General features: G+C 39.3%; 1 protein-coding gene across 3 annotated transcripts in view; it reads right to left on the reverse strand.

The window, feature by feature from the left end:
* The window catches only part of SLC45A4 (solute carrier family 45, member 4), a 59,659-nt gene that overhangs the window by 18,846 nt on the left and 19,151 nt on the right, over positions 1 to 21,662 (reverse strand). For all 3 annotated transcript variants that reach the window (XM_010584207.1, XM_010584206.1, XM_010584208.1), the window contains exon 2: positions 20,186 to 20,802. In XM_010584207.1, coding sequence (XP_010582509.1) covers positions 20,186 to 20,429 — 244 coding nt within the window. In that variant the 5' untranslated portion in view covers positions 20,430 to 20,802. The remainder of the gene's footprint in view (positions 1 to 20,185; positions 20,803 to 21,662) is intronic.

Here is a 21,662-nt window from a genome sequence, read left to right on the forward strand (position 1 = left end):
TTTTAAATAAACTTGGCTACGGTGATGTGCCCAGCTACCAGCCCTGCAGCATCCAGTCTTTGATGTGCAGAACAGATGTACGGATGCTGGTTTTGACTAGATTTCAAGGCAGTACCGCACAGCAAGCTTGTCATCCATACGACTGCCTTGCCACAACCTCTTACAGCCAAATGTAAAATGTCCCAACCGCTGAGAGCTGCTGTACCCACCTGGAACAGGCTATAACTAGGCTGGGACTGATTTTGTATGGCCAAGAGAAGTATCACACAGCATATGCCTTTACCAAAGGCTGCTGAGACTCACATGCAGAATCTAAGGCCAAAGCAGCTGCGTCCCATTACCAGTTTAATGCCGTTCCTTTATTTTGTCTGTAGTTTTCCACCACCATGCCTGCCTTGCCAGGTAGCAGCTCTAACAGCAAACTGCCATCCACCAACTTGGAAAAGTAACCTGGTGGCCTCTTGGGGGAGGAATAACAACTGGAGGATTATTATTTAGCCTTTAACGGACAGCTAATCTGAGGAAACACCAAAGAGGAAAAAAACATATTGGATAAACAAGGTTAGTATTTGTGCTGTGAACTGAATCTGGAGCAGGTCACAAGGCAGACTCAGAAGTCTCATACAAATCAGTGAGAAAAAAAGCAAAACACAACAACAGCTTCTGTTAGCAGCGACAACTGCCACTGAGACCCTTGTAATATGGCATTTCCCAGCCAGCTACAAACAAACAGGACACTGGCTTCTAGTAAATAAGGGTTTGTTTTTTCCCAGACAAAAAAAGTGCCCAACAATAGTGGGACCAGCACTGCTCATGGTTCACAGGAAATGCTCACTGTGTCACCATCAGTCTAAGGGCTGTGTGAGGTCACGAGTTACATGGAAGAAAGATTAAGTCACATGCAGCAGTTTCTATTCAAAACCTCTTTTTGATAAGTTCTATTGGGGGAAAAATAGTTCTTTATAAGCTTAACAATAAGATCTGATATGGGAATAGGATGCTAAGCTCCTATTTTCATTTGTCAGAAATCATCACCTACAGACTTGTTTATACACTTAAAGTAAACACCATACAAATTTCTGAACTAACATAAGCTGTCATGCCCTGCAAATACTTTGTATTCCACAATTTCGTTGCGCTATAAAGTACTGCATGTTGCTAAAAATACTTCACATTGATCTGTTGAAAAATGCACTGCTTATACAAGCTGCTTTGTTTAGACTATCTTTTTAAAGAGTGTAGCAAGCAAAACCAATACTTGTCAAAAAGCTGTGAAAAAGTTAGAACCCCCAGTATCTGCTCTTCATTTTGTTACAACAGAATCATAGAAACCACTGCAGACTCAACCACTTTAGCTTTGGAGTGTCTATATGAGGAATAGGGATTTCAGAATGCAGCTGCAATCATTTCATAAATGCACCCTGATATCCACTCCCTTATATTTAAAATAAAAATACAGAGTTGCCCTACATTTGGGTCCCCCAGAGGAACTACAAACAAGCTGCATGCCTATTTTGACAACTGTATCACCACAAAACTTGAACCACAAATCCTTTTGCTTCTAGCTATCTCCCCTCAGATTTGAAGGCTTCCAATGGCTTAGAGCTCATGTGGGACTCCGAGCTGCCAAAAAAACCATACCTGAGCCAATGTATGTTGAACCAACGCACTGGAATAGGCTTGACTGGTGGTCTGAGTACTATTGCAGTACAGTCAGCACTTGTACATTGAGTTTATTGCACCCATGAGAAACCACCTTCTACCTTCTGGATTGAAATAGGAACTCTGACCAACAGGGAAGGGATATGAAAAAGCACATTAATTTCTCCTGGTGCCCATTACCACTATTTGAGCAGCTTCCAAATGTGGGACTACAAGCTTTTAAAGAGGAAATAATTTTAAGTACTACTTGAAAACAAAGTCTGATATCACACGAGATGAAAGCGCCTCTAATTTACACCTGTAATGCTACAGTATCTTACAGCTGCTGGTGTGAGAAGAAATGAAGCCTTATACTGGACTTCATTTTTACGTGAAAATTTTGCTCTTCATTAAGTTACACCTGCCCAGCCTGTATGACAAGACAACACCTGCTCAAGGCAAGCACTAGTTCAGAAGCCACTCTGAACAAGCAACAAAAAGCACAACAACACTGGAGGAAAATTGTACTAATATGTGTGATCACAAGACTCAATTTAGTTGCAGGAGTGCAGGTGGAAAGACTCAGAACAAAATCAGTACTGTGAGGTTTTTAATTGCTGCTAGCTTTCTACAGAAAATGATAGCCTATCAAGTTGTCAGGCATCTTTATTCACTCAATATCTTAGAAATGACCTATTGCAATAAACACCACATAAAATAAGAGCAGCATCAAAACTGTGGCTTCAATCTTCCCACTGGTAGAATTCACATCCTGAAAATTCTTCTTGTGCCTGTCAAATAAGAGCTCTTCGGCTTAGCCTGCAACATTCACAAGCTGTCAGCACCTTACATACACCTTACAGGCAGGAATATGCGCGCTCTACAATCTGAACATACTTTTCTGGAGCACAAACTATCACCCACTTGCAAGAAGTCTATCTTCTCCTTCCCTCTCCTGTTTCGCTCGTCAGCAGGGATGTCTGCACAACGGCTGGGAGTGCTGGGATCTGCCTCACTCAGCTGGTCTGTTACTGCTCCAGATGGTATGAAGCAAGGATAGGACTGCCTCCGTGGTGCAAACGAGGAATCAGCTGTGGGACGCGAGAGTGGAGGGATAAAGCACGATTCCTCCATTTGGCTGGGGCTATTAGCACTGAGGGGAGTGATAATCAAGAGAACGAATTAATAGGAATACTACAAGGACATAAAAAGTATGGTACTTCGAAGAACTGACATCCAAGGGCAAAATGCAGAATATTCTTTCCAAAGCTACCAGCAAAAGTCAGCTGCAGCCCAACCTGAATGCATCAGGAAAAATCCACAGGACCAAAGAGAAACTTTGCAGGGGAGAAGACTAGAGCACTATCTTCCTCTTGCAGGACATGGATCCGCTACCTGCATTGCTGTGACATCCAAAACTTTTACAGCAGAATCATGTCTTTAAAAAGTGCCTACATTTCTGCTTTAGTCATTCCCTGTCTTAAGGACAAGATTATAGACGAAAGCTGGATCTAGATTCAAGATATATGAACAAATAATTAATAGGCATATTAAAAGGATGAAATTAGGTTAGAGATGCTGGAAAAACTGTTCCGCATTTCCTTAAAACTTGTATTTCAAATTTTAAATTTCCTTAGTAGTTGGATGCAAACAAGTCACACTTTCACAGCAGAAAAAACTTGCAAAAATTTGGAAACCATTACAACTGTTACACACCATGCCTACAACTAGAGCCACCCATTTTGAAAGAACAACTAAACTGGTAATAAAGCAATGCTCTTGCTCTTCAACAGCTTCAGTACAGAAATATTAGTGCAGTGTTTCATGTACAGAGTTCTGGAGGTGTTTTTAAGCTGTAGAAGAGTAATATCCCCTTCTGGCAAAGCCATTCTGCCTTTCGGTACAGCAATAGCTTTTGAAATTACCCAGGCGATAGCATGCCAGCAGCAACCACGTTGGGTTAAATAACACTTCTGAAAAATGGAATTAAGGAAATAAGTGACAGGCCTCTTAAAGGATTTCATCATCCAGTTTTCTCATTTTCTGTCTCTGCTCAATTACTGCTTCTCAACCTCCTACGACTGTCCTCCCCTTCTCATATTTGGCAACCATGGGAGTCATCAGTGTTTCATTAAACTCTGCTGCTATACTGCCATTCTGCCAAAGTTGCAGAAAGGTTTATGTGGCTTCCCTGACAATTTCTAGTTTATAACCCAGTTTTATGGTGCTGTGTCAGGAAAGAGAAGCGTATGTTAACAGAAGCGAGCCAAAGGTATGTGTGGAAGGGGGAGAGTGGGAGCAAAAGCCTGAGAACAGCTGAGGTCTGAGGCATCAGAGAAAGAACACATGCCCTGATCTGCAAGAAGGCAAATATGATTTTCCTTTTAGTGTGATCACAAATGCTGTCAAGTAAAGCTTTTAAAGCTTTAATTATTTATTTTAAAGTTTCTAACCCTCCTACTAACCTACCTCCATAGGAGTAACGTGTAGTAATTCAGGTAGAAGATTATTTCTAGCTTACTGCCCTTATAGCAATGCAGTTTTCTACTTCCTTATCCAACATATCAAGAAATTGCTAATAGACATATATGCCAACATTAGCTACTCCTGCTGCTGCTGAAAAGGAGGACTCAAAGGCAACACATATGACATACCCTGCTCAAGGAAAGACCAAAGAATCAATTGCTGTTGTAGATTTTTTACTACAGTAAAAATGCTTAGCAATTCCTATAGGTTGCACAGAATCATATCCTTTCCAAACTACGGTATTTATTTTTGCCAGGGTACATACATTCAGACCAGTGAAAAGTGCCAAGTTTACTTAAGCCAGAAGCCGAACCTTTTATACTCAAACACTGACAATGCCAAACAAGCTTTCTCCATGCTACAGAAGGTAAGCTCGCTCCAGAGAGAGCAAGGGAACAGAACATTGCCAAGAGCTCCTATCAACTGCTGAAAGTGATTCACTGGAGTTTTCTGGGTTATCTGTGCTGTCCTTTTTGGCTCTTGGGAAACTTGTTTTTAACTTTTCTTCCTCTGTCACTTATTAACCAATATTTAGAAATATATCACTTTGACACTAATAAGAAATTTGCATCACAGTGCTTAACGAGCCGAAACTGAATATAAATTAAATCTGATGCAACTTCCAGTGTGCTGAACCAGCAGTAATAAAAGAATTTCCTTTTAACCTCCACCAAAGAGCAGGTTTAGGGATATAAGAAAGGTGTTTACACCAAATAAAAAGCTGAGAACTTTCCTCACAGTCCCAGAAAAACACAAGTTATATTCAACTATACATATGTATCGGTATAACCACCCAAGGCTAACTTCACAACGTCAGTGTATTTATTCCCAGGCTGTAAATGCTGTCTCCTGTTGCTGGCCAGTTAAGCAAGCTGCAGATACAGAAGGACTCAAAGGTCACATGCAACTACACTAGCGTCCATTTCCCATCACTCACAAGTGTCTAAATGTATGCGGACATATATGAATGCAGCAATCAATAAATTGTTTTGCCACACTAATCCTTCCCTTGCCTTTACGGGATGTAATTAAAATGCATCAGCTGTACATGATGCCCCACTTCGACTCCCTGCGCATTACGTAACACTGCAGCACTTCACCGCTCTGTCTCACTGCGAGATTAGACATCAATTACAGTGACATGTGTCGCCTGAAGATATGCAGCATCCCAGTTTATCCAAAGCTCAATAGGGTTTTTCGTCACCACTTCTAGAATATTGGCAAATTTATAAACAAAGGCACTTCAGCTCAAATGCACTTTAAAATCCCCGTACTCAAGAGACTCTTACATATACAATAGAAAATCTTTCAGCACCAACTCGCAAGCCTGTTACTGTTAATCAACAGTGGAGCTTTTGTTGCACCGATTAACACATTAATACCTCAGAATATTACTATCTACTTATACAGCTGAATCAAATCCTAACCAAAACCTGGTGTTAACACCTATTTTTACGTCCAAGTAGAGCCAAACCTGAACTGTTAACTCTGGGTGTTCAACCCAGACTGAACTGACCCCTTCTCACTCCCTAAAAAAATCAGGTTAACGAACAACTTTTCTGTTCTGCTTAAGAAGTTTTCAATTAAAATCATACTTGCTTAATGGGGACCTATTCAATATGGGGCTGCACACAGCTGGGAAGGGGCTGCCCAGGAGCATCACAAGGCAGCGGTAGGTGCAGCCTGAGCCCTTGCTTGGGTTGTCTGGTCCTGTGCTGCTCTGCAGTGCAAGGATTTTGTGTCTCAGGGAAGCTCCGACTACCCTTCTGAACTGCTCTAACCAGCCCTCGAGGGGAGAGAGAAGCATGATTAACATAACTAAGCAAGGGCAAGACGAAGAGCACCGCTAGGACATCCCAAATTTTATGAGACCCACTCAAGGTTAAGACTTTTGAAATACCATTCTAGCAAACAATGGGCTAGAAGGCATCACCTAAACCCCTGTTCACTCCAGCAAAATTTTATTCCTGATGTGTCCGTTCTACAACACCAACCCCCAAGCCCTAGGAAACCATAAAGGATCTGGTTCACACCGCCAAACAAATGACTGGCATATATGTAGCCCAGCACGGCATCTGGTCAGTGTATCCAGGAACAGAACTTGAAAAGGAAGGCAAACAGACTTAAAAATAGCCAAAAAAGTATTTTTTGTTGAGCAGGCAGCCAGGCAGAGTATGGTCAGCACAACATTCACACCCTTGAATTGCAAGCAGCAAAGAAAACAGTTCATTTCCAGCCTCAAGTTGCATATATTAGAAAATACAGTAAGTGCACAGCAGAGTAAAATGCAAGAAGTTCGTCTTTGCACATTGAGAAAAATCAACCTCTTCTTCCCTAATTTTTAGGCTTGACTACACACTTGGAAGCCATGTGAAAACAGTGACTCAAGAAGGTGTTTTCTGGCCTGTGTACCCTTGCAGCTACCATCTGAGATCCTTCACCTTCCCAGGGATTACTGACCAGACAGTTGATCTTTAAATTTCAGCCAGGATCACATTTGCATAGTCCTTTTAAGGGTCAGTAAATGGTGCAGGCATCTGCTTCTATAATTACCCTAAGCTGACCTAATGCAAAAAAATATAATAGCTAATAAACATTATAGGTACCTCAAACTTCATATTCTAAAAGCCATTTTTTCCAGCTAGAGATGCTCAAACTAGTCAGAGGGGAAAAAAGCTGAATTGATCCTACCTACACTCCTTAGGCCATTCAAGTCATGCAGTCTCAAAGTGCTTTACTCCCCTTTTCAATACTCAAAGCCTCTCAAAAAGCCACCATTCCCATAACAGGCTTACAAAAAGTTTATTGTTAATTGTTACTACACTGCAAAATCAACCTTCTGGCCTTTCTAAAGTCTTTAGGACTATAGGTTTGTTTATGATAGGTATAAACACTGTGTCTGCAATCATTTTTGTCACAACTGTGCTACTAGGAAGCCCTACCAGCTAAACATCAGCAAAGAACAGTAACACTGCATTCACTTTTAAATTATTTGCTATTTTAAAAGTGTTGCTGGATTATACATAAACACACTGATTCTTCTAACTCATTATTCATTGTTTACTTTAAAAAAAGAGGAATTTTGAAAATAACCCATACTAAGCTCCTAAAGAGAAACTGCATGCCTCTACGCAGTTGCCTTTATTGAGGTTAATTCCTCATGTGGCTATATCAAGAGAAACATAAATCCTATTAGCGCTTTTCCTATTTGCTTCAACAAATCAACTGCAGGTTGTAGTTTGCAGGCATGGTTTTCCATGTAGACCATTGCTCCAGGAAAAACCCTGCAGTTCACCAGTTGTTTCAACAATCTCTAGACATACGAATGCTGGTAACAGGACTATCATGCAGAGAATTTTAATCAACTGAGGGTTTCCTGACCCCCCCCCCCCCCAAAAAAAAAAAGTGGTCCTCCTCTATAGCTATTTGTGCTACCAACTGCCTGCCTTGTAGGTAAAGCATTACAGAAAACCATCCTCTCAGCTGAAATTATGGGGGCTGATTAAAAAGATGGTGTTGGTGTTTATGTAGCCTGCCTCAAACTTTCCTACACGCCTTCTCCTGTAAACTTGTATGTTTTGGCTTGAACATTAACTTACATGAAACACGTTCTACACGTGTACCAGAGAGATTTAAAAGCAGAGCTGTTCTCATATTGAAGTCTTCTATGCTTTAGCTATATAAAAATTTTGATCATAGTATTTTGAGCTTGCAGGATCACACTACGAATTTGCAGACACAGGAAATTTTGGTAACTAGAGCAGAACTTAACCCCCAAGTCTCAGGCAGCACTCCAAATAACACACTGTGTCCCGGAGGAGCGGCTCCCCCACCCTTACTGAGCTGTTTAAAAATTATACAACTTCCATTTCTACATGATGGATAATGAGAGCCATGGAATCACTTTGCACCAAATAACTGGAACTGATAGTTTAGAATAAAATGTAATCACACAAGATGAAAAAGACTTCTTACTGCAGACTTTTATATGCAGTCCTTACCTGCACATGTTACATTTCACAATCAGTGAGGCTATGCATGGAAAGATAAATTTACCAATAAAATCTGAAGTTAAACAAGCAGAGCACACCAGCAAATAAGTCAGCAAACATTTCCTTTCCAAATGTGCAAATTATGAGAATTAGGCCCTCATGGGGACAAAGTAGAACAGAACTCTTCTCCAGACCACCAGACAAGTATTTTTATCATATTGTGAAAAGCAGTTTTACATCACTCTGCTTGTAACCTTTTTCTTGTCATTTGAATTTATAAGAGAATGGAACGAGTTACATACGAGTCGCAGGTCTAGTCAGCAATACAGCATTATTCAGTCATCCAACAAAAGAAACCTAAATAGTTTTTAAGTTTGAAACCTAAATAATTTTCAAGATTGAATTTGGCAGTCCTTTCATATCTGATGGCAAGGAAGTTGTACCAAACCCCTCTCCTGAAGGTTACAGCTTAAAAACATTTGAAAACTTATTTTAAACACATTTGCCATGTCAATGAGGTAGGAATCTACAGTGCAGAAAAAATAACCTTCCCCTTCATTTATCTGAATAACCTCTCACAGATGGTGACTGCTATCCAAACGAATGGAGTCCCTGGCACAAGATTTATGACCCATGACTTTGACTACTTCAGAGAAGGGGGAAGCACTTGCTGGACTACTCCTTAATTAAATTACAGAGAAAGAGGCACCCTCAGCTTTCTAACTGATTATATAATCTTATTTTCTCATTCTATCCCCAAATATCCTGAAACGTTCCCCATGCACTTCTTGAGCTTCTCCACTGTTATACAGCGTGTCTGTATCTGGAGAGAACCAGCAAACCACTAGGGAAGGGATGTCAAGACTGCTGCTCACCAGAGGTCACTAGCAATAACCTCTGAGATGCTAGCCAGTTCAGGTTTGAAAACTGTGTTTCTTGCCTACTGTTATTTGTTGAACCAAAAAAAGGAAAGAAAAATTTTTAAACTCGGTTTTCATTTCAGACAGATAACAGTTTCCTTCTGCTCTTATTTAAAGTCATATAAAGTAAGCATCATTCGATTTATGTTGCAAAGGCATTAATATTAGGAATATATCCCTTAGTAAAAAAACCCAAACCCTTCAAATAAGCACTTTTTCTAAAGAGGCAGATATAGTGCAGAACCACTACGGAAATGATAAACTGACACCAAAGTCTAGCAACCAGAAACCTATTTTTGTAAAGTTTTTGGAATAATGATTCAAGGGGAAAAAGGAGCAGAACACAGTGCATCTGTTCTTCATTTCTGTTGTAGCTTGGAACAAAACACCAGATCAGATGTTTCCAAGGTTGCAGCAGCATCCTATCACTACATAAATTGTTTAATTTGCATCTGAGTATGATAAACAATCATTTAAGTCACCTGATATAGTCCATATAAGACAGCAGGTATGCCTGTAATGACTCTTCCTTGCCAGAAAAAGTCTGGCTTGGTAAGACACTATGCCTGACTTTCCAAATGAGGCAAGGAAAACACAGTGAATGCTGCAACTGTATTCACTACAACTAATTAACCCTGGTAAACAATCATTTATCTGAATACCCAAGGCATTTTGTTGGGTTTAGCTGTGTGAAGATTTCTCCTAAAGTGTCAAAGTTTAATACTAATTTTAGAATATGTAATTTAATGTTAATTTTCCTGCCACCTACATGAACTCTGAAGTGTGTGAAATTGATCTCCATTCTCCAAAGAAATACTTTAATTTCCAGAAGTGTCCAGATATAACATTTCTAAGAGGTATTAAAACACCTCCAGATCAAGAGCTCTTTTAAAGTCAGCAGGATATTTTGGGAATTTGCAGATTATCCTGGGGAGCCTCAATTCTGATAGACTGAATTATAGAAAGACTATTGTTTACAGAGCAGCACAACTGATAAAAGGAGGAAATTCATGTTTTTAAACAGTCTATACATGAGAACACATAGAAAATGATTCAGCTCAGTTTATCACTTGAGCCAGAAAGAACATAAATCAGGATCTAGAGGAGGATAGAAATTCAAGGTTAAGACGATCTGAGCAGAAGCTATACAAAATTTATCGGCATATTAAAAGAGATTGCACTGCCTCACGGTGGGACACTTGCCAAAGACGAAACTGATACTGAGGACAGAACCAGGCCACTGTACGGACTGATCCTTTCTATTCATCACTCTCCACGTCAGCACTTCCATGGGGAAAAGTAGTCTTGCTCTGGAAGCGTGGTAAGGCTTCTTGAGCTGGGTGTGGAAGCTGTTTCTGAAGACTGCCTGCCACAGTAATATCTATGTTTCGACATTACTTTATTGCCACAGTTCTGGCTTCCAGGTAATTCAGTCTCTGTTTGCAAAAAGTTTGCTTCACTAAAATGCTTTTTACTTCGTAAAGTAATCTGGAGGTAGATGACGAAGTTGCAATTCTGGCATTCAATGGCTGTACCTCCGAAGTTTAAGCTCATCTGACTTTTCTCCAGAGTCTCCCTCCAGCTACTATGCAAAATGTTTGCAGGGTCACGGGCAGGAGTGCCTGAGCAGTTCCAGCTGCCCAGGACCCGTGTCTTCACAAAACATCAGCTCTGTCCTCACACGGAGCACTCCTCACAGCCCAGTGGGATGGCATCTGACTTTGCTGTAGAGCAGTGTAATGCAGCAGTCACCCTTCCCTAGATACAACAGACTTAGACTCAAATCCTTCTGTTTACCCAATCCCAAGAAGGTATTTGCATCCAGATCTTTACTTTTCAGAACACCACATGGACACAGGACATTTCAAGGTTGAAACAACTTTATAAAGCACCTACTTTACAAAGGGATTCAATACAAATAGAGACAGCCGAGACGGATGCTACAGTGACAGCAGTTATTTAGAAGACCTACTTTCATGAGCTTGTACGCTATTTTACACAAAGTGGAACAGTTTCCACTGACAGCAACTGGAAGGGGAAACCTCGTTTGCTAGACATCCTCCCCAGCAGTGGGAATGTGGATTACACATTTTTCCCCGAATGAGGGGTGACGATAAAGGACTCTAATCTCTTCTCCGTTTCAAAGCACAAGTGGAATCACCTACCAGGTCTAGCAGCACTTGTTAAGTACTTCAGTGCTCTTGCCAGCCACTTCCTACCCATCACTGCCCCAGCTAAAAGTCTCTCCCTCTCCTTTGCTACCTACTCACCCTATTCTTTGCAGAGTTTAGGCTTTCAGGTAATTCTGACTGTGGGCAAGTTATGCTTGCTTGTCTGATGAAAGCCTTTTAAATCCTATTTATTTCTGTAGAAAAAACAAGTTGTATTCAATTTACATGCTCTGCATCTACTACACTGCAAAAAATCCACCATGAGGCTCCCCAACTGAAGATCACCAAGTGTTAATACAGTATATTGCTGGGTTTATCTACTCATGGAAAAATCTGCATCTGTGCTGCTTTGTGCCCACCGTTACTCAAGACTTCGGAGAGAAGAATATGTTTGAGTGACATAGCTATTACAGATTTATCCAAATCAATGTAAATAAAATCTATGACCTGTTTTTCCCTGTTTAGTTAAATAGACTTGTATTAAATTTTATTGTCAAACTGAATCAGCAGCTCAAAACTTTTTCAATATTTTCTTGCAAAATAGCCTGCAGGAAGCATATCTGAAACCTTCTCAACTGTTGTTTGGTTCAAAGAGGATGATTAAAATGGAGTCCCAGAGGGTGCATCACAACAGAAATACTGTTGCAACAAGCACACAGGAGACTCTGATGAGAATAGAGCTTAAGGGGCTGCAGCTTTGACAATCCTCTTGAAGCAAGCTTTATTAAAGCATTACGTGATTTGGCAACAGCCTGTTGACATTCTTTTCATTTCAAAAGTGGCCTTAATTTTATTTCCTTGAAAAGTAAGACTCCTGCTCACTAAGGAGTTCTCAGCCATTCCCCTTTCATAACCTGTTTCACAATCCACGTTCAACAGAAAACCATTTATTTGAGTCTTGGCATTGCAAGTTTCAAAAGTTGGGTGCCCAAATCTTGGTTCTGCATCTGCAAGTCTCCACCACCAGAACCCCATCCAAAGAGCTGAAAGGTTTCTTTTTACAGTAAAGAGGAGGCAATTGCCTGCTGGAAAATTGCCCTGGTGGCAATTACTTCATAATCAAGAGCATGGAAGCACTATCGTGTTTCACCTGTTATCACTATGGCAAAGTTACCTCTCAGTCAGAGTTGAGGGTCAAACTCAAATTCTGAGCAGAAAACTGAAACGCAGCTGTTGTGCGTGCACATACACTCACCGGTTCACCTGACATCTTGCTCTCCTAGAGGGTGTTTAGACAGAAGTATAAAAAGATGTGGGCTGTGTAAATTTGGCTGAGAGTATGTGGGTGGAAAGCAGATTAAGAGGAAGGGTTTTGGCTAGGAAAGAGGTTGTGTAAAGGTGCATATTTAAAACCACTCAATTTTAGCATATTTTCAGGAGGCTGAAGTCTGTTCCTACTTCTCCCATCCTTTCCCCACTACCCACAGGAAATCTTAGTAAGGAAGCACTAAAATTACAGGGATCCTGTAGTTCCTTCAGTCCTGTACCTGCCCCCTTCTACTCCAGAGCTGCCCTTCAAAGCAGAAGAAAACATATAGGCTTGTCTTGGCTACAGCAAGGTGGCTCCAATATGTGTGAGAGGGAAGAACTGCAAGACAGTTCAGTGACCCAATGTTAAAAGAGAAGTAAAAAGCACATTTATAGTAGACTGAAAGAAAATTTAAAAGCTATTGACTGATATGCAAGTTAAAACAAAAAACCCTTCTTATAATTTAGTGGGCATGGTTGATGGTTGGACTCAATGATCTTGAAGGTCTTTTCCAACCTAAATGATTCTATGATTTAGTATAGTCCCATAACCAGTTCACCACTATTAGCCTGTAGCAGCGTTATTAACTGGTCCTTATTTCTACTGCTTTACTAGATCTCCTTGGGGCAGAAGAGAACAAGAGATTTGGGAAAGAAGAGGAACACAGATGTCAAAGTACTCCTAAGTCATACCAAAATGTTTAGTCTCTCTTAAACCTTGGGTACTCAAGATAAAAAGGAGACAGCATGCTGGACAGCAAAGATTTACTGGTAGAAAGAAGCATCTACGTAAGGGTAAAGATGTCCATTTCCTTCTTAGGAAGTGATTATTTTTGGAGGCCTCAAGCTCTTTCCACAAATCACAGACTAAAATGTCTATTGCTGCAGAAAACAAAAAAGAAGGATTTGAGCAGAGATGACAATGAAATAAAAAAATGCTTTTAAACCTCCATCCTTATATAAGAGCTGACAGTCTGCATTTTTATACACTTTGCTTTGTCTTGCAGCATGCCTTTTCTATTGATCCACAGTTCTCAGACCTGTTAGCATTTCTTGCATGTCATATATGGTCACTTGCACTAACCTCAGATCACACAAGCTCTCAAAAGGAAAACTTCTGAGGATTCATAGTAGTGTTTTCACACACAGTTTTTACTGCGAACACTCTTTATGCTAGGGGGGAAAAAAGGTATTAACATTCCAATAGTAAACAATTAAAAGATCAAGTACTTTTGTTAAAGATTTTGAATGGGAGAAAACAGCACCAGAGCAAGTATGAGACTTATTTTAGAAGTAGCTTCTTCAGCAGATCTTACTCAGCCAAAAAAAAAGGGGAACAAGAAGTTACCTCCTGCTAAGTAATAGGAAACACGTTTTATGCCATGGGAGAAGGCTCTGAATTCCTTCGCACTCAACTTCCCTTTCCTAGTAAGGCTATTTATCCAAAGTCACACAGTCTGTATAATCCCAAAGCCAGCATGAATCCTCATGTTACCCCAGCTGAAAATCTGCCATGTGTTATCAGTTGTGCCTCTGAAGGCCAGAGTCAGTGTTACTTAAACAAAAACAGAACATTGATATAAAAAAAGCCCTGTAAGTAACAGTTACTGCACAACTGCCAGACCACGTGGCATTTGCCTTGATATGAAAATAAAGCATGTGCTCCTACTGCCCCAGGATTAGAAAAATCTTAATAGTTGCATAGCATCTTTCTTTTAAAGGTGCCTTAAACATATCCTTAACCAAACCTTCCACTAAGGACTACATGTGTTCAAAAAACGTGCTGCTAGTGATTTGAGGTCAAAAGATATTTTATGTAAGAGAACAGAGATACATGATATGAAAGCCTTACTGACCTGCTTGTTGGTTAAAAAAAGAACAGTAAAATTAGTCTTACACAACCCTGTAGTGGGCATAAAACTAGTCAATAAATAAAAAAGGATGGGTGGGGGAGGTTTTATAGGGCAATTAACATGTGCCTCAGGCACAATATTTGCAGTTTTATACATTCCACCACTGGAGATGTGAATACAAACTTTACATGATCTTAAAGACTAACTTCAAAGCTAACAAGGCTGAAAAATGTATTTAAGTGTTTTGTTCTTCTAGGTTTTCTGGATCCACCGTAAATTCAGTTCTTGTCCTTAGGTTAGCCACGTTACAGTCCCCTCTTGGGACAGGTCAGCTCTCAAGCCATTCATTCTTCCAAGGAGGAATTCAGATCCTGCAATTCACTCTCAGCATCAAATGCAGCTACGTCTGGGAGCCCAGATGAAGCTGGATTGTACAGGAATTTAACTTTGAGAGTCAAAGAGCAGGTTACAGCAACTCAAACAGTTTCTTCCTGGTTAGACAAGGTAAAGTAAGGCACAACTCAAATGGTAAGATGCAGTTTTGTAGAATGACAATTATAAATACATATAGCCTTCACATAAATGTAACCTCTGGCAGAGATGAAGAATAAACTTGACTACTTGAGCTGAGGTGAAATAAAGTCAGTGCTGCTTTACGTTGAAGAGCTTCCTTGCCTGTGACAGTTTTTTCAGCCAGTCAGCCTTTTTTTCCACTCGAATTACAGGCAGCCTCCAAAAGCTCATCCAATCCCTTTGTTCCATTCTCCCCCACCACATCTTTAAGGTTTTTAGATTTCCTTTGATCTCGGGCTTAGCCTTAGGAAGGCTATCCCCTTCCACACTGTATTGAGTCAGCAATTGATACCTTAATTCCTTTGAAGAAACATACCTAGAAGCTAACTTATCTATAACATTTCATGCTTGGTTTCTAAATACATCTCCATAATCTCCTCTTTACCTACATGCATTCTTCTCAGACAGGTATCAACACTAAATTTCAATGGGGAGATTCACTACTTCATACTAAAAGTTCACTCTATAATATTAAATCTCTTCAGCATAATGACTTCTCAGCTACCACTTTGAGATTTCTCAGAATCAGCAGTTTGAATTACTGCTTAACACATTTTTTCCATACTGGCAATTTCACATGAACTAGATTTCAAGACCCTTTAAGCATGGGCTGCTAAGCTTTAGGCTGGAAGAATTTTGAATGTTAGATAATTTTTTTTTCCTGAGATATTATGTCTAAATGCTTTGACTGAGAAATGACAGCCCAAACCGCCAAACAGCTTTTCTACGTGTATGAGACACATAGGAAACGTGTCTCATGTGAGACATGAGCAACTGCAGTATCTTGCTGACTGGAAAGCATATGAGAGAAGTAATTTCTTTTCCAAATAAAAATAACGTATGGTGTTCTGCTCTGCTTAGCTCAGCCTTTCTCTTTATTAAAATCTATTAATTAGCACTGAAATACACAGTTTCCAGAAATGCTATTCCTTGGTGTTATTGCCTAAAAAGAATACCATGCTCAGGGTTAAGCTTAAAATGACCAACTTCAATATTTAATGCTAGACTAGCTAATGTTTACTACAAGAGCCCATTAGCTCTCACAGCAAAACAGCGTAATGCCATCACAGATAGGCACTCAGATATGAAATGCATAAGAGTCAAGGCTATTCCTGTACTGTACCAGAGAAACATCCCCAAATTTAAGTGACATTATAAAGGTAGGCAGCACACATGTAAACTGTTCATGTTTTTCCTTATTTAAATGTACATAGTTTCTTTTTAAAAGCACTAGTGTAATATATTTAATTTATGCAGGAGAATGAGGAACAGTTCCGGTGCTGACAGTCACTTCTGTGCCTATTAACTATTCATAAAACACTCAATAGCACTGGAAAGAGCCTTTGAAGCAACAGTAAAGGCTTGGCAAAGCTTTTATCATATTAAATATAAAACATGAAACTTCATGTTTACAGCTACCACTACTCATTAGTCAGACAGCAAGTTTTTCATGCTGAAAGCAGCAGCCACCCCAAGTCACGAGAGTACAGATTTTTTTCTTCCATAGTCCTAATGGAACAGGCACATGGATCCCACCTTTCAGAAGAACTAAAATGGATTTACTGGTTCGTGTTACAACCCAAATTGTGCTTGCATTACAACTGAAATAATCTAAAATTACCAAATTATGTTATTGTTTAAAGTGTTAACAGAAGCCGTGTATTCTAATTTCATTGGACAAGTTTCTTCAAAAAGCTATCAGTTTCTCTAAGTTTACACTATACCGGTCATCAGTTTCTCCTCACTTTTTTCACTCAAAATCCCTTGCAAATATAAAATGTACCCAAATTTTCCACAAACAGTTATGAACTGGAAGTAGTTTTAGAGATTCAATCCTTAGAAGCCAAGTTTAATGATGGAAGAAAATACACTGTCATTTATAAACAATAGCAGGGACTTTAATTCCCTCTCACAGATAAGCAGCATTAAGTACCAGATGTTTCAGAAGACAAAGGCCTCATCCTGCTCCTATGGAGTTTACAATACATAGCTGTAATGTGACAGGGGAAGCAAACAGTAGTGTTAATGCACAGAACATACTCAAGACTAATACAAAACCACTCAGTTTCTCAAAAACCTTGGACTGATGAACAAGTAAACCTAGAGTGCTGAAGGTGCTGACAGTTCATTTTCTAGTAAAGTTTTAATGCTGTCTAGGAGGAACTGCTGATTGAACAGGTCTCAAAAAAAGGTTAATGAAGATTTCTAGATACCAAAACTTGTGAAAGTGCCAACTAATATAATCTGAAGTCAGCCTGCCACTTCTTATATTTGGCATATTTTTATATCCTCCAAATTCTTCTAAACAAGTTAGCTGCTTCATTTTGAATTCTTAAGCTGCAGATAGCAAGAAATCAAAGATCAAGTTAGAATTAAAAAAAACATGTAATATGTATTTGGCTTGTTCTTGTTGCTAAGCTACTAAAGCACAGTTATGACTACAAGGCTGTTACAGATTTGTAGCTGCATTTCTGACAACGCAATGTAACATAAATCTCAGCATAGCAATAAAGACAAAGATTAAAAGTCACAAATCAGAACTTATTTCGGTAGGGGCATAGCAACTCAGGCACTTCCAGACCCTTCCAATTCCCAGTATGCATCGATCCAAGCAGCTCTCACTGCTGCCTGTAGTTCTTAAGAATTTAAAACTTCGGGAAATTTAAACACATCAAGAATACAACCACTGCTGAATGGAAAGGGACTATCCAAAGGACTATCTCCTCCAGTTGCTGAAATCTTGTGGCTTACGGAACGAGTAGGACAGGCCGTTCATCTGCCATGTCATAACTACACCTCTGATCCAGGGTACACAAACAGCTAGGAAAGCCAAATACCTGCAAGCAGAAAGTGCGTAACATCAACATGCCTACGGTTTTAATGGTGGTCTCCGGTAAGACTCTTGGATGATTTCAGTGACCAAAGTTTTCTCCAAGATATAGAACACAAGCACACACCATAAAGCTTAGTTGTTAATATTCAACACAGATCTGTAAAGAAGTCTTTTTTGCATACTCAAAAGGCTTCTGGTTCTTCCATTTATTACAAGCAAAGTTAGTTGGTTGAGTCATCACACTTCCCCATGTGCCACTTCTGAAATATAGTTTCTCAAGCCAATTTAATCTCACAGAAAACAACTGAACATTGCTTTTACCAAAACAAGCAGCAAAGGGAATATTACAGCAGTTTGACAGCTATATGCAACCCCTTCCAGTGAGGAATAAATATAGCTCATGTTGAGGCAGACAGATGTTGAGGTTGATAAAGGTAAACAGAACCATGTAAGAGGTAATTACCAAAGAGGCTAGATAAGTCACCCATGAATAACTTAACCCTTCGGTGAATCCAACATTGTTAATTCCCCTGCAGAGGGAACATGAGCCAGAGCACAAAAGATTTCAATTAGTTCCCAAAGCACTAACATTCATAACCAGCTACCTCCATTTCTTATCTCTATGGCATGGATCATCATCATTGCAACCCGACAGCCTTTTGTATCGCTTCGTTGATTTGCCAGCTTTTCTAGAAGCGAAAGCTCTTTTCTTTCCTTCCCCCAAATCCCAATGTTATTTTGGTCACTGGGGTTAGGGAAGGAAGGGAAGAGATATTTCTCAATTATCTGGAGGAAACAGATCTGCTAGAAGAGATCACAAAAGAAATGTAAACTAGTAGACTGGTCAGTAATTAAGAGGACAGTTTATTTACACTGTCTGACCTTACTCTATAGTAAGGTAAAGTCAGCTTAGCCAGCTATACATTTTAAACATCCAAGTGCCAGCACAAACAAGAAAGTCAACAAAAAAGGACAGGTCACTTACAAAACTGGGGGTCTTCCCCATGCAAAGTAGGATGCAAGTTTTTGCATTCATGGTAGACAGTAATTGAACCAACGCCACTAATACAAATTACTTGCATGTCTAAATCTCAACTTACCCAAAAGACAAAACCTCAAAATGAGTTATGGACATTATAAACATTCCTAGATGAAGTTGCATGTGTTTTACTAAGCAGGGCAGTTTGATCAGAAAGCTCCTATTTGGGAAACACTTACCTATTTTAACTATGCCACCAATAGATCCAAAAAGGACATTTGATGAGTTCTGAAAATGAAAATTTTCAGGAAAACTTGGAGGCATAACTCATCAGCATCTCTCATGGCACTAACTGCACTGATTGACCCCTTTGTTGATTCAAAATAAACCAACTAGTAACTTCACATGAAAACACATTTTTAACTATAGGAAGACTGCGTGAAAGAATTTGTACATTACATGCATACAAGTTCAATCTCTTATGCCCTTTTGTCATATCAAATATAAAAATACAGATGTTTCATTTGAGATGCTAACCTTGAAATTTTTAAACAATGTTGTAAAAAGTATTCAATGAACATTATTTTAGAGTTGTTTTTGAGTGCTTCTGTTTGGCCAAAACTGAGCATGCTGTAAGGCACAACTGCATGTATGAGCCAAAGCAAACATTAGCAAACATAGAATATGCATATATTATATATACACTTATACAGTGCACACACATAGTTGATTTATTCATTCATGGAAGCACACTCAGTCTGGTACTTCCATTCAGTTTCATGTAATATTTTCTGAGATCTGATAGAGAACATGATTTTCTGGATTTGATAAAGGTAATACCAGATACTGTTAATACTGTAAACAGTTTATTGGAAACCTAATTACAGTACTCGCCATGAAATTTTAACACTGTCTACTCCTATTCTAAACCTCACTACCCCCCCATTATTATCTAAAGCTACCAGTATCATGGTTTATTCATATCTATTCATGTGTTATAAGCTAGACAGATTAATCACATAAAATGAGACTCACTAGTTGTTTGAAATAAATGCAGTATTTCACTACTAGTTGGAAAAGCCAATTTATCTGTATATTCTGAAGTACTGTAACCTGAAGCATTTCTCCATAAAAAAAGCTTCGTTGCAATCCTAACGTTGTTTCTAGGACACTTAGCTTTTAGTAAAGAAGTTTGGACTTAAATCAGGTTAACATTTTTACAGAGGGAAGCAACATTAGACAGAAGATGAATGCATATAGAAATCCTTCCCACTTAAACATGGTCATACAATTGAACCTGTGGCACAGCCAATAACAAAAAAACCCAAAATCCTTTTTACCTTGTGTATTTTTAGTTGGCATTAAAAATCTTCCACTTCCCTCTTCCTCTGACTTCAATCAATGCAAAGATACAGAAAGTTTCGATTAACAGAAATGAGAATCACTTACCAATTTGTAACAATACCGGTGTTACCAAAGCTGTCTCCATGGCATAACAAAATTCCCTGCCAAACATTACTGCACCATGCATCACCCACAGGCGTATTGGTATCCGGTCTATGGATCCTTCACTAATGGTCTCCTCCCTACTTTCATTCTCCTTGTTCTCTGGTTTCTGAAGCTGTGCCACAGGTAGATCTTGAACTTGCATAGATTCCGAGTCAGCATTCTGGGGAGCCATTTTCATTACCATAAAAAATATATATTTGTTATATCTATATAAATAATACTACCATAACTCCACGAACAAGTTAGGGTGTCTTCTCTTTCAGCTTCTGTTCCTCAGGCAAGTAATGCTTATATTCCTCTTGTACAAACAGGTATCTTGCAACTTCTTGTATATATATGAGACATTAAGAACGAAAAGCTATTTGGTAGGAATTTCAACATATGGCTTGCTGGTTTACTGTGAGTTAGAGTTAAAAATCCATAATTGCCATTCAGTTAATACCAGTTTCATAATTATTATTGAAGAAGTGCTGAAGTTGTTATTCTTGCTACAGAGAGGTGGAAAGGCGACACAAAGAGGTGCTCCACTGTTAATCCCCATCGAGTGGCTGATTAATCTGCAACAAAAAGCAAGCATTTAAAAATTTCAATAGCGTTTTCCAGGATATTGTGCCACCCCCCTTAACCATATACCCCATTTCCTGCTTAATGCTTTCCATTGTCCTTGCCTAGTGTAGGGTCTTTTATTGCACATTCCCTCCTACCTCTAGACTTTCCATTGAAATGCAGTTACTCCTCATATTTAAATGATGCCTTACTCCTAAGTTCCTCCAGTTTGTGGTCTTACATGAAGCCACAGAAGAATATATCAGTGTATTTGTCCAAGATCCTCAGAACATCGAGAACAAGACTAACAAATTCTGGGAAATTTAATGCAGGTTCCATTTCAGAAACAGCGTAGGATATTCCAGTACTATGCCAGGAAGATGATTCATCGATTACCATTTACTCACTGGCCACACAGACATCTCCGTTTAAACTTTTGGAACTTGCCAGTTACTTTGCAGTAACCATCACACCATCTTATAATGAAGATACTCCTCAAGCAAGCATGAGCAAAAATTAGCCATTAGGAATATAACTTTAAGGATTGATATTTAAACATTTAAACTTCTAATGAAGATATATACAGCATATGCATCCATCTTCACTTTCTGCACACAAGACCGGAGCATCTTACTCCCACATCCTATGACGCTTCTGAAGTCCACGAAAATAGAACGGTACAGTATCTTCCAACATACTTTAAAATTACTAAAATATATTCCAACCAGGTAAGACAAGCTTCTCCTGTATTTCCCCCTCCTTTGTGCCACAGAAAGTCTAAGCAGACGTACATACTGTACCATGTCAATCAAAATGTGTTTAAGCACTTAGGAGAAAAAAAGAAAGCATTTTATAAAAAGTCAGATTACAT

The sequence above is a fragment of the Haliaeetus leucocephalus genome, unplaced genomic scaffold, assembly GCF_000737465.1.
Source record: "Haliaeetus leucocephalus isolate CR32 unplaced genomic scaffold, Haliaeetus_leucocephalus-4.0 Scaffold953, whole genome shotgun sequence".
Taxonomy (NCBI): domain Eukaryota; kingdom Metazoa; phylum Chordata; class Aves; order Accipitriformes; family Accipitridae; genus Haliaeetus; species Haliaeetus leucocephalus.